Raw genomic sequence first — 14,439 nt, forward strand, 5'->3', positions numbered from 1 at the left:
TTTATTCTGAAAACCCCATGTCAGCACCCTCTCCATCCTTCTTTCTCTTTTCTCCCCTTCCTTCCCATTCAGTCTATTTAGTTCTCTCCCTTTAGCCAGGTTGGAAAGATATTTCTCAGGCTCGCAGTCTGGAGCTTGAGAATGAGGCACCGGGAGAATAGGAAGGAGAGAGAGAGTTGACAGAGAGAGAGAGAGTAAAAAAAAAGGCATACAAAAAGGGGAGTGGGTGTCGGGGGGCAGTTGTGGGAAAAGAAAGATAAATTGTATAAAAAAGCAAGACAGAAAGAGGAGAGGGGAGACAGGGTGAGGGAAACAGAGTAGGGTGAGAAAAGGTATAAATAGAAATAGATCACAATGAACACCAACTGAATCAGTTAGGATTGAAAATAGTCAGTACACTATTTAATATTGTAGACACATCATCAACAGTACATACAGTAAGTAGCCGCCTTTTGAAATTGTTCCTATATATGCCGAGCTGCTTTGCCGTCACTCTAAAGTCCGACTCATCCCAGACTATCTAAAATCAAAAATAAAGAGAAAAAACTTTGAATGTCCTTTTGCTCGTTCGAGTTCATTCTGCTCTGCGGTCTGTAGAAGAGAAGTAAAGTCAAGAAACAGGAAAAACAAATTCTGCAGTATGTAGAAAAAGACAAATGAACTGCATCGTTAAATATTCATTTTAGGTCAGCTGTCAGTTATTGTGCACTTCGAATGCTGAAATGGCAGCAATCAGCTCCAGCAGCTGATAGAATGCAACGTTGCTCGAACTCATTACACAAAACATGACATATTAAGCAGCTGTTGCTAAATACACCTAAACACATGCCTCAGAGCGACGCACGTCTTTGTCTACCTACAGAAATGATTCTGGCAACTGGCAACAGTTATTTCTTCCAGTAGTTGATGCCTCTGAAAGAACTCCTCTGGAATGCAGATATAAATATACATCTGATACATTTGCAGAAGCCTCCACACATATTTAATTTATCCTCTTTTTTATGTGCAGATACTCCCAAGAGAAGAATGTAGAATGAGACTAAATCACGGCGAAGCAGCTCAACCACAACAGATCTACTTCTTATGGCCCAAAACAAGGATGGAAAGCAGAACTGAGTTCGCACTTTTTTTTGAAATTCAGAGATGGGCAGCATAATCCCAAAGTTATCAAGCACTTCTAAAATATGTAGATGTAACCAACATTTTAATGTATGCGGTTTCACTTCTGCTGCGGTTCTTTTTTGGGTTTTTTTTTCTCTCTCTAACTTTTGAAACCTCACAAAAAATGCAGAAACGTTGAGGCAAACAAACTTCAGTTGAGGCTAGACAAGACAAGCGCCCACAGAAAGTGATAAATAAAGTTCACAGCTATTTAGCTCCTATCATGGCTTTGTTGCCCTCTGGTAGATCTGCTAAACTTGTTGTAGTCATTTTGCAGCAACTACTCCAACAAGCTGGCTGACAGCATCATGACAGTCTCATCTGTCTTCTCCTATAACTTTGAATTCCACCCCCAGAATCCTATTATTCAGCTAATGCTGCTACAGGCAAGGTTACCGTGTATTAAGTGAGATGGACAGGCTAGAGGGAGAAACCCCCTGTAGTCCTCATACAAAGTCTTGTGAGTCAACAGGAGCACAGAGTGAGCAGAACATTGTATCATTTAATTAAAAAGAACAGGAGACATATAGAGTGCGTGCACAAAGGGGCACATGTTCTATTCTCGGGGCTTGAAATTGATTTATTTAGCGACGCTCCGACATTAAAGATAAATGTAATCACGTGCCTGTTTAAAGTGCCTCTCGTTTGCCGGCTTTAGGGTTTCACATTTTGTATTCCGCCGTGTTGTGTGATGAACGCTCATGCAAATCGCGTCATTTAATTGAGAGAACTGAATTGAGACTTAATGATACAAGAGCGGCAGAAAACTAATTGTGACAGGGTGACTAATGACGACGATATATTTCCATTCAGAACATTTCTGAAGGGTGAATGCCGAGCGTCACCTGAAACGGCGAAAGCGCCGCTTCTTTTTTTTTTTTAACTTCACAGTTTTTTGTAGCGTAGTCACAGCTTACTCATCTTAACTACTCATCTGTGACCTGCCCACACACGGCGCATGCACAGTTTAGTGACTGAGGGAGCAGCGGAGTGTGACAACGAAGCAGAAGATTGGCACTGTAGTATTTCTGCTTGTCTGCCTGCCTGATTGTCTGAACGTCTAACTACTCTCTCCATCTCACACACCAGAACTTCTACTTACAATGCGTGAAATAGACAAAGTGTGTCTGGGTGAACGCCTCTCACAGCGGCGGTCACATCTCGCTCATCTCAGTTACCCGTCTACATCATGCACACGCGCTCGTGCACAAATCTTATTGAGTTATTCAGCGCATTTCTGCTGCAATGTTTTAGCTCTAGGACAATGACAATGTCCCCATTGCTCTGCTCTCGCATCCACACACACACACACACACAGAGTCCTTTGTACAGCTCCGAACAAGCGTCCATCATTCATGGTCGACGCTCACTTGCAAGCTGTCAGACGCAGTTCCATTTCCTCGTAGATCATGGCGGACTGGCACACTTTGCCTAAATGAGCTACTCAACACCTACTTACTGCTGTGCCTGTGCACAAACATTTGTTACACGCAAAACACACACCCGCTCATATCCATAAACACAGAGAAATGAGCCTCTGTTTTGTGCATGAGCTGCCTCAAACACATAATGGCACAAAATGAGACGAATCAAAATGATAAAGATAGAGAAAAAAAGCATATATATATAGATATAATATATATATATATATATATATATGCTTTCTATATATATATATAATATTATATATATATATAATAATATAATTATACTCTATAAGATGTAGCAACTTAAAGTTCCCGTGTGCCGTGACGGAACCGTGACGGGACCGTGGCTGGTCCGTCACAGGTCCGTCACAGGTCCTTGGCTGGTGCGTGACCGAAATGTCCTCCCCCGCGATGACGTAGTCAGTGAGGCCCCGACTGGAAACGCCCCTAAGCAGTCTGTTTGAAAACCAGCTGCAATGCCTCATTTGTCCACGGGAGGAGCAGTGATGTTCCGCTCCACCGTCGACTGTCTAAAGACACATCTGAACAGATACGCCGGGGTGAGCTGATCACGTGATCACGGATCAGTTTGATGGAAAAAAAAAAAGTTTGATAGAAAACAGTGAGGCAGCAACAGAACATGCCAACATAAACGCGTTATTAAAGAAAACTCCTCGCTAACGTCCGTAACATAGCTAGATGTTGTTGATTTAAACAGTGACCATAGGCTAAGGGCGTAGCGCAAAATCGAAAGAATTACGGGTGAATCAAGTTGAAATAAGTCAAGTATTTTTGTTTTATAAAGTTTGCAGTAATAGCTTATGAAACCATCACAATATATTTAGGCATTCCATGAAACCCTTTATTCGCAAGGAGCGAAGCAGGCCCACAAAACAGGAGCTCGTCGAGGACATACAGACGTTTTGGCAAAGGAGAGTCACCGTGGACTTTTGCAACAGACTTCTCTCTGGACTTTAAAAAGCTGTGCGTGTATATATAATGGAGGAGGCATAGTGGAAAAATAAACAGTGGTTGTCCATTAGAATAAAAACATAACATATATACTGCAAACTTTATTAAGACCAAACATACTTCACTTATTTCATACATATTGTAACGGCTGTGTATACACTGTGGCTGTTGAGTTGTGTTTCAGTAAGTTAGGCTGCAGTGTATGGGGTGACGCCTGGGGGGGTGGCGTTGTTAGAGGCTGTGAAGCCTGTCAGTCATGGCAGTTGCCAGGGCGATGAGGGGCACGAAGTAGCTAATGGTTAATGTTATATGCTGCTGTGCTTGCCTGGTTTTATTGTTTTTTTTCCGCTGTGCTACGGCCACAGGAGCCTGGTGTCCAGATTAGGAATAAAGTCCAGCAAAACCATTGGCTTCGTAGTTTCATGTTCCGGGTCACTACAATATCTTTCCATTTACGCCCATTTGCCTATGGAATGGACGAAAATGAAAAAGGAGTCATTCATGTTCATGAACACACTCAAAGGCTACTGTAGTATGCAGTACTCAAACCAGCTGCATTCTCCGCCGTGATCGTGGACACGGGAGACCAAAAAGCCCATCAAGTGCAAACAATGAGATGCTAATGAGGTTTGTATGGTTTACCTGGCCTAAAGCGTGCACTACAGTAAAATACCTGCTAACAAAGGGCTTCTCAGCTCTATGTGCGCACACAAACAACGAGCCCTCCCCTCCAAAAAACTGTTAATTAAAAATAAACCATCGCTTGTATCGGCAGGTCGACACACAGGCCTGGCAGCCCTGAGACGTCCGAACCGTTTTTTGTAACTTTTTAAGGGTTAGTTTGTTGTTTTACATGCGAGAGCGCGAGAGAGGCGCGAACACAGAGAAGAGACGCTCCTGTAATTATGCAAAGACTAGTGGTGGCCAGAGATTAGTCGCGCCATCAAACAGCTGATTGCGCCAATGCCGGCCGGCATTAGCGCGATCAGCTGTTTCCTGAGTAAACAAAGGCAGCTGTCCAGGTGAAGCGGCATTTAAAAAACATCACCAAGAAAAACCATGAGAAAAAACACGACAAAACACAAAACTCCTAAACTGCTATAGAGATCAGGACTCCCGGAGTTACAGTGAAGAAAACAAAAACGAACAAAAGAGAAAAAATAAAAAGCGACCTGAGAGGCTGGAACGCTTTGCGAATAGATTAATGGTGATATTTTTTTATCGCCTGATAAGAGTCTCACGTTAACGCAGCAACGTTAACGCAGATAACGGCCCACCGCTAGTAAACAGAACAGACTAGATGTTGTTGATTTGGTGAATGCTGACATGTTAGATATAAACACCTAAATTTAATTTCATCATGAACACGCTCAAATTATACGCACTGTACAGATGCAGTAGTCAAACCAGCTGCATTTTCCGCTCTGTGATCTGTGACACTGAGAGACCAAAAAGCCCATTACTGTAAGCGCAAACAAAAGGTTGAGCACCGAGATGCTAACGAGGTGTGTACTACGTCACTCCAGTAGAACAACTGAAAAAAGTTCTGTGAGAGAAGCGCCATCTCCTGGTCTAACCCTGTAATCACATGAATGGGTGGAGTTACAGTAAAAAATAGACACACCCGGGAGAAGGAGGGGGGTCCTCTCCTTTCCGGGACTTTGCAGGGAACCGGCTGGGACTCAGCTGAAGACGGCTGCCATTCAGCTGGCGTTCAGCTTGAACGGGAACTTTTAAGTTGCTACTGTGTATATATATAATATATATATCTACGCGCTGTGATATCTAAGCCTACTATATATGGTCATTATGTCAATGTTGTTAAGGAAAATTCCAATATTTTATCAAGATATGGGCAAATATCAGCATATATGAAATACTATAGAAATAATTATACACGCTTTATCTCAGACAAACCCACCAATCAGAGCAGCACCTCTCATCATCCGTACAACATTTTAAATGATTTATTACATTAAGAACATGATCCTGAAAATGAGGCCAATACACAACAGGTTACTTATAGTATATAAGTAAGTACTATATAAAGAGCCAATGTTTGCCTAAAAAACACTAATACTTACACATAACATATTATTAGTGTGAATATCTGATCGAAAAGTTGAAGGTCCTACCTAAAATAATGTTTTCCCCATGTGTGTGTGTGTGTGTGTGTGTATGTATGTGATATATATAGATATATATATATATATATATATATATATATATAATATATATATATATATATTATATATAATTATATTATATATATAATATAATCTGGGTGCTTTGCTGACCTAATTACGATATTTTTTCTTGAAGGTCTGAAGACCGACATGTTAATAAAGTGATTCCCAGCCTGCAGGATTCATCAGTTTGCTCTAATTAATAAATCATTGTAACACGATAAGATGATTTCATCTTGATATGATCCTGCTGAAATGTTCAAAATTAGAATATTGACTTAACTGGCAGCTTTAGTTCACCTTTTTGTACAATATAATTACAGACTCTAGGTATAAATTAAGGGTACAGATTAGATCTTTAGACAGGCGACATATTAAAGGAACAATCTGAACGGATGAGTTGAGAAACATGAAGGGACGCAGGTCACAGGGGCTCGACCAATGGTGTGATGGCATTGGCGTTGACACTACACACTAGAAAATGTATGACAGGTATACAGGAGGCTGTTTTGGAGCCTCCTGGTGACCCAGCACCTCATTAAAAAGCTCCACGTTGTTTTTTGCCATACTTTATCATTCATAAAAGAAAAAAATAGTGAATGAGAAACACTTTCTCCAACCTGCTCCCTGTTTTGATTGAATGTAGACACAGCACACAGCAGGACAGTAAAAAAAATACTTTCTGTTTAAGCACTGATGTCAGACACAGCTGCGTGAGAAAAGTTCAGTAGGTGCATTAAGAAAAAGTACCACAAGTATTGATTCTCTCCTCCGTCTCTCTGTTGTCTCTTTACTTTAATATTTTTTGCCGCACCTCGTCTGTGAATGTACATCTTCACACCTATTGCATTCCAGTCTGCGGTGTGTGTCTGTTTTGTATGCGTGTACATTAAACAACAATGTGTAAGTGTGCGTGTGTTTGTGTGTGTGTGTGTGTGTGTGTGTGTGTGTGTGTGTGTGTTTGTGGCCGTGGGGAGAAGTGAAGCCAAGGCGAAGCCTTACGTAACCCCCTTCAAAGTGAGCCATGGTCGGCCCCCGACGATACAGACGGGGAGAGAAAAGAAGAAAACATTTTCACAGAGAGGAGGATTCGAGGAAGAGACTGTATGAAGGAGGGAGAGGGTAAACAACCTGAGGCCGCAGATATGCTTTAGCAGCATGGTCGAACGTAAGCACGGGCGATTGGCTGCAACATCGGGAAAAGTACGAGTCATACAGCCGCTAAAGTCTGATTAGCCTTTATTTTTAGTTGTAAATAAAAACAACACGTTTTGCTGGATGTCTTTTTTTATTTTTAATGTGCTGAACAAAACAGGCAACTGTCTATTCTGAGTCTATTCTTATTACAGTTGTGTTATTTTTGTCATCTACATCTAGAGGTGTGTGTGTGTGTGTCTAAGGTGTGGAGGGGGTTGATGGGAGTCGGAGTTCGGTTCTTGCACTTGCTCCTGTCGGCCCGGCTCCTGATTGGGGTAAAGAGTTTTAAAATGTCAAGATAACCAGCTACTTTTTTTTTTTCCTCTCCTCTCTCGGCTTGATTCACAGTGCTCGGCTCGTCGCCCGCTCATTGCAAGAAGATGTCAATCAAGCTCAGTTTTTACACTTTTTCTCAGCGTGTTGCCGGTAATGGCTGCTTGATTTTCGCTCTCCTCATTTTGCCCCCCCCAAAAAATGTTAGTCTGCTTTCTTTGATGGGCAGGTCATTATTAAAAACAAACTTTTCGGTAAATGGTTTTGACATGTTTCAGTCAATAACTTGTCCCTGTGGTTGTTTGTATGACGCAAAGCTTTTGTAATAATCAATTAGCTAATATGGTGTTTCAGTTCAAACCCAGTTCTGATGTTTTAAGACTGTAGTTACACATAATTCCTACTTCCAATTACCTGTTTGAGAAAAAAAATCTCCTCTTAATGCCTTTCAACTAGATCTCACTGTCTTCCTCAACGAGTTTACTCACATCTTCGTCGTGGAAGAAAGCTGTTTCAAAGGATTTTTCATGTATTAAATGCTGCTTATGAATACCATAAACCTCAGCTCCAACCTCTGCTTTCTCGTTTTTGAATATCAAAATCAAAAATATTCCAACACTCCAGAATTCAAGTTGTAACTACCAGAAAACTCTTTTTTTTTTCCTGTTATAACTTTCTGTTACTTGTCAAAGTAAAAGCTTTCATCCCATTACACATCATAAATCATTTGAGTGTTACTGCAGACAGGTAGTTCCAGGAATTATTTCAGTACCTGAATGCAGCATTTGTTTCTAGATGTGAAGACTCAAAACATCCAGGAGAAGTCTCTTGGAAGAAGCAAGGCTTTCATGGCCAAATTCACCTCAGAGAAACAGTGTACTGAAGCTGCTTCACCCGTCAGCAACGTACTGAAGTATCAAAAACATATCATCTGTGTTTTACTTTTTAATATTCAAATGGGTCTGAAACTCTGACTCTCTGGTCATTTTAACTACACTGACAGCCCACTTTAACTTTCACTACATCTCAACAACTATTGGATGGATTTTCATGGTATTTTGTACTGATATTCGTGATCCCCAGAGGATGAAGCCTAATGATGTTAATGATCCTTCGGTCATAAACTGATGTCAGAAAATTTGCCATGAACATTCATGGATTTTTTTCCCATAGGGTCACCTGCAGGCTGAAGACTCTTAGTCTTGTTCAAAAATAAAACCGAACCACCACATGCAGGTCTCAGGTGTTGAAGGTCTTTATACCCCTACCCGTCTAATAAACACCTCCGTATGAATTCTGTTACAAGAACATAACTTCCTCGACTGGAAAATCTCTTCAATGTATATAAATATGTACTAATTCCATTTTCTGCTGACCATTTAGTAGTTTATGTCTTTGATTTTTAAGAAGACCAGTCGAGTAGGTGTAACAAGTAAAAAAAAAAAACTTGGCAGCGCTGAAAGACTCCCTGGAAGAGCGTGCACTTTATGAAACATGAAAAGCACCGAATCTTAACTCAGGGTCAACTTTACAAGCTTTCTCGAGAACTTTCACACATCGATATCGATTTTTATCCTCATTGTATATAACATTATGTAACATCTCGTCCTGTACTTTTATTTTGAAGTTTCTGTGTCGGGGGTGTCTCGTGCTTTTTAGATTTTGGCTGCACTGGGTAGCTGACAAATATTCAGCCATGTTGTAGGCTCTGCTTGTACTCATTCTGTACGAGACTCTTCCAGGAAAAGACAGTTTGTGTTGTGTTATATAAGGTTTTTTTTTTTCACAGATTCAACTGAATAAAATCCAGATTCTTTGCCAAACCTCAAGTTCCCAAAGTGGATTTATCAGATGAAAGCCAAAGAAAAAAAGGCGATGAAAGGTGAAGAGTATTTTTGCACTCTGAATACTGGAACAGAATGAGGTGACAGATGAGGTATACACATATATATGTGTACAGTTTTTTCCTGTCTCTTTTCTATGATATCAAGAACAATAAGAGGTGTGAGGTGGGTAAAAAAAAAAAAAAAAGACCAAAGACCGAAGCTGATTTTGTCGTATTTGTCTGGGACGTGTCACTTTCTGATTACGAGGAAACACTGGAGGGTTGAAGGCTCAGAAAGCACTTGGTCACAGTCAGGTTTCTTAAATGTGACACGAGCAGCTTTAATAATAAAACCTTTAGAGACGATGACAGGAGGAAAAAAAAGCGATGATTTCTCTCTTTGTTCCCCGTCTGTGCCTCTCTCTCTCTCTCTCTCTCTCTTTCCCTCTCCCTCTCACACTCTCTCTCTCTCTCCTCTGCTCTTTTAATTTACCCAAAAAAAACAGCCAGTGGGCAGATGGGGATCAAATTACATTCACCTTTTACCTGCACTCCTCTGTGCAATTAGCGTCACGCTTACTTGTCATTTCAAATTGACACTCTGCTGTTGTGCTATGTAATTATTTACCCGCCTGGGGAATAGCTCTCTGGTTTAACCAATAAATAATGACAAACACACATGCAGATACACACACACACTTCAAAACACAAAAGCACCTGTGCTCTGTTTTTATCTGAAACATGTTTAACATGCCTTTTAGCATTACAGGGTCGTTGTGTATTTGCTTCCCTAATTAAAGGCGTCTCTGTGTTCAGTGTGTCTATCTAAATCTGATGTCGTGCAACCAGCCCTTTAAAATGTTCTGTGTGCTTTCACCGCTCAAAGGTCGGCGTTAATATTTTGGGGGTTTGAGCATCAGGACCCAAACCTGCAATTCTTCCCATAGGTGTCCTCTTCTTTGCCTGTTCTTTCTCCTTTTTTTGGGGGGGGTTCCTGGTCATATGGTGGGGAGGAAAGGGCTGGGTCCTGTTCTTCAAACCACAGAGGCCTTATTACTTCCACAATCCCCCCCCTTTTTCCCCCCGTCCTCTTCACTAACCCCACCACCACCACCACCACCACCAACCACCACCTACTTACCGCCCCCACAAAACAAAAGTCAGGTCAGGGAACAAACAGGGGTTTCAAGGAGAGAGAGAGAGAAAAGAGAGAGGAAGAGGGGACCTTAAACAATGGCAGCCATTTTCTCCTGCAGGGGGAGAGAAGGAAATCACATCCAAAAAGAGTTTTCTTTGATCTTGTGTCTTTTCTTGTGATAAATCTGTGTCTGTGATGCCTTTTGTTTTTGCTTTTGTACTCTTTTTAAAGGAAAAAAAAAAACAAAAAAAAATCAGAACAAAACAATAAGCAACCATGAACTCTTGCTGATTTGTCCTTTTTGCTCTTTCTTCTTTTCTTTTTTTGATATTCTTTTTTTTTTCCGTTTTTGCCAGTAATCTTTTTTGAATTTTCTCTTTTCTCTTTTTCCCCCCTTTTTTTCTTAACCCTAGGTCCGCTCACAAAAAAACATGATGAATCTTCAATGAACAAGCCTCGAGACGAAGGTATTTTTGTTGCATGTTTTTCCTTTTTTCTTGTTTTGAAGTCTTTTTGGGGGATGTGTAACACATACAGTAGAGTGGAAAACACACACACGCACTCACGCACGCACACACACACACACACACACACACACACACACACAAGTCAAACAACTCTTACTTGGTGGGACTTTGGATATGAGATGCATACCGATGTGTTGGTGTAAGTGTATGTGCTGACCGTTGCAATTAAAAAGCTGTCTTTCCTATGCAAATCATTAGCCTTATGTAACCTTGGATGAGCATAACGCCTGGCTAATGGAAACCAAATACCCTTCATTATAAAGTCATCTACAGGCAGGTGTGTGTGTGTTTTCCAGAGGTCCTTGTCTGGCTCTCAAACAAGAGAGAGCCTCGGACATCATCATCACCACTGTGCCCTTGAAAATACATTGGCCAACTAACAGCATTGTCACCGAACAACAAAGCACCTATTGAGACCCGCTCCCACAATGAGGTGCATTATTATGGCGCCTCAATCCCCAGCTCAAGGATGAAATTGCTATTGAGTAAGGACCTAGACAAATATTAAGCTTGCCTTATTCCAAGTCAATGATGATAACATCAAATCAAGCAAGACAAAAAAAAAAAAAAAAAAAAAAAAAAAAAAAAAAAAAAAAAAAATGGGGACATCCAAGGACACTTGTGCCCCGCTCTGGAAGATTTGGGTTTAATCGGCTGCTACAATGAGGACACAGAACTCACAGCCTGCTGTTAATTTATCTCATACACTGTGGAGGTGATTTTATCTGCACTCTCATCCCCCACCACCTCCTCACCCCGTTCCTCCTCTTCTTCTTTTGGACTTGTTTCTTGGAGGAAAAAAAAAAAAAAAGACTGATGATATTTTGATACATATTTCTCTTTATGCTATTTTGAGGGGTTTGTGCGGGTGAATCTTTTTTCTCGCTCCGTGATGCTCTTTGATTTGGGGGTGTTTTTTGAAGTCGGGAGTTCGGAGGAAGTTTGACACAGGAGGATTTTCTTGGTGATCAAACGCGCCGGCACAGACACAACTTTTTGAGCTGCCTCAGTCGGCGTGCGGTTCGAAGCAGTCGAGATGCTTTCGCCCTCCTCCTTAATATGTCTGTCATCCCTCATCATGATGTACAATTAACCTCATTTGATTGGGAACTGCTAATCCCATTACACTAACTCAACAACATGAGCCCAAACTGAAATTCAAGAACACGAGGTCAGTCAGTTAGATAATCTCCTCTGTATAAAACTACAGATAATACTACAGACAATAATACAGTACAGGTACAGAATAATGGAAAATATTTAATGTATCTCGCTACATGATGGTCTAAATGCTCCTCTCCACACTCCCAGGATATACTTCTAGTGAAGAAATGCCTTCAGTATAGTATATATTATTACATATTTTATAGATTTAGCCTACAGAGAGTCCAAAAACATCACAGTGGGAGCCAATCACTGTCTAGTATGTAACTTACATGAGAGTGATGTGAAAACCTCCAGTTGAAACACAGAATGGACTGTTCAGTAAAGCTGGACGCATCTTATGTCCAGTAGTTAAACTTTTCAAATAATAAGTAATATCAGGTAATAGACACAAATTATTATTCAAAGCAGAATATTTCTATATGCATGTCCAATAGTAAGTATATTCAGAAACCCGTCCTTCAAACTCACCATTGGTGAATGTAGAAAATAGAAACTACACAGAGAGCATGAAGTGTTTCCTCACCGGCTGCCGTGACGCTGATGATGATCACTGTAGGCGTAGTACAGTATGTTAAAAAGATGAATATTATTTGCACTAAAAATAAATATGAAGCAGATTTCTTTTCTTAGAGATCAACATTTAGATGCAGAAAAAGTGCGTTATAAATCAAGAAAGAATCCAAAGCAAAAGTGGGACTGCTCCTGTACAGTGGCTGCATTGTGTAAAAATACAGTAATACAGCACAATGGACAGCAGTGTGTTTGCAGTATGGCCTGTCTTTCCCCCCTTGCTGGAAATGACTCAGCCTGTGATACATGCACTCTGATGCCATGCTGCTCCTAAGCCTTCACACGTATGATCTTCCAGCCTAAGGCGATGTACTGTTACCTGTCAAAGACCTGCAACGGTTTGAGTTGTTCCACAAATAAAGATTTTAGTAAAAGAAACCAGATTCAGGAGTGCAGGAGCTGTTACAATCGTACATGAATCTGGAAAAAACAACACCAAAAAAAACTCTTCTCTGTCGGCTCCTTAATTGTTTTCAGAACCAACAAAATTACACAGTAGATCAGTTTCAATGAAAGAACCTAGAAAATAGAGCATGTCCAGCTTTTATGTGATAACAGCAGCGGCCGGCGCTGTCAGTTCATCCATTTCGTCCACCATTTTGTCCTCATTCTTTCAGCTGTGTATCAACAGCCTTTTCAAATTTGGCATGCTTTGAAGCACTATATTCTAGGCCATGCAGAAACCTATTCAGAAGCTATTCTTTTTAAGTAAAAAGTACATACTGTACACAAAAAAAAGGTGATTTTAAAACCGCGTCCTCCACCCAGCGAGATGACTTCATTCAGTTGCAGTGCCTTGCTCTCTGCTCTGCATCAGGTGTGAGAGCAAAGGCTACTGGGCCGCAGTGCTGCTCAGTGTCGCTGTTCAGAAAGATTGATAGAGCTAACAGCACAGCTCTGTGCATAGATGTGTGTGTGTGTGTGGAGAGAGAGGGATTACAAACCAGAGCGAGATTGAGCTAAATCAAGAAAGAGACAGGGAGAGTGTGTTCCTGTTCCATCCTGTGTGTCAACTCTGATCAGAGACAAACCAGAGCCACCTGAGCCCCAAACCTGGAACATATTTCTGCCAGGAAACAATGTCACCTCTCTCTGACAGACTGACACACACACACACACACACACACACACAGTAATCTAAACAGGACCACACAATACAAATATGGACATGCCCTTAAAAGGAAATGTTCCATCAAAACCACGTTGACAGACACAGATGAAATACGGTTCATAGCATTATAATTTACATCACATTGCATTAATAAGCAATGTAGTGCAGTGAGATGCTGCCAAAACTTCTGCTTAGAGTGACGTGAGAAAAGTCATGCTGATAAATGACATGTAAAGATATAAGGACAAAAACAATACAAATTTAATCACTAATTGACTCTTTTTTAGATTAATGCAAGACTTAATGTGTAATATGAAGTGTTGGAAAATTACTATAAAACCTTACATCTATGTGGTAAGTCATCTGAATTTAAAGGTCTAGTGTGTCAGATTTAGGGGTTAAACAGAATATGGCAGGAATTAAATATAATTGTCAGAAAAGTTTTCAGTTCAGTGTATTTAGTGTATATTGGCGTTAAATAATAAACTGTTCTATTTTTGCTACTTTAGAATGAGCCTTTTCTCTACACGTTTGAAATAGAGGCTTTTGTGTGGGTTTCACACCTTCCATGGGTTCCCCTACATCAGGGGTCGGCAATTAGTGTTCCGCGGGCCAGAACTGGCCGCCATCAATTATATCTGGCCTGCTAGATGACATTGATTTATTTTAATATATATATATTTTTTTAAATATATCTTTTAGACCTTATGTTTTCTGTCAAAAATACAACAATTCCACAGATTTCACAACATTTATTGAAAAGTAGCTGATAAGTAACGTGACAAAACAGCAGCCAGAACATCCTTGTAGCCTCTTTACTTGACGCACAGGTTGGAACGCTAATTGGCACGTGCGTGCGTGCGCTGTAACCTGTGGAAAATAAAA

The 14,439-nt window shown here is 40.6% G+C and overlaps 1 protein-coding gene across 4 annotated transcripts in view; it reads left to right on the top strand.

Moving 5' to 3' along the window:
- The window catches only part of nlgn2a (neuroligin 2a), a 173,574-nt gene that overhangs the window by 82,531 nt on the left and 76,604 nt on the right, over positions 1–14,439 (top strand). For 3 of the 4 annotated variants that reach the window (XM_027287997.1, XM_019269065.2, XM_027287998.1), the window contains one exon: positions 10,593–10,646. The exons of the other annotated variant lie outside the window; for it this stretch is intronic. In XM_027287997.1, the coding sequence (XP_027143798.1) occupies positions 10,593–10,646 (54 nt within the window). The remainder of the gene's footprint in view (positions 1–10,592; positions 10,647–14,439) is intronic. 4 annotated transcript variants of the gene reach the window in all.

The sequence above is a fragment of the Larimichthys crocea genome, chromosome XIV (assembly GCF_000972845.2).
Source record: "Larimichthys crocea isolate SSNF chromosome XIV, L_crocea_2.0, whole genome shotgun sequence".
NCBI lineage: Eukaryota > Metazoa > Chordata > Actinopteri > Sciaenidae > Larimichthys > Larimichthys crocea.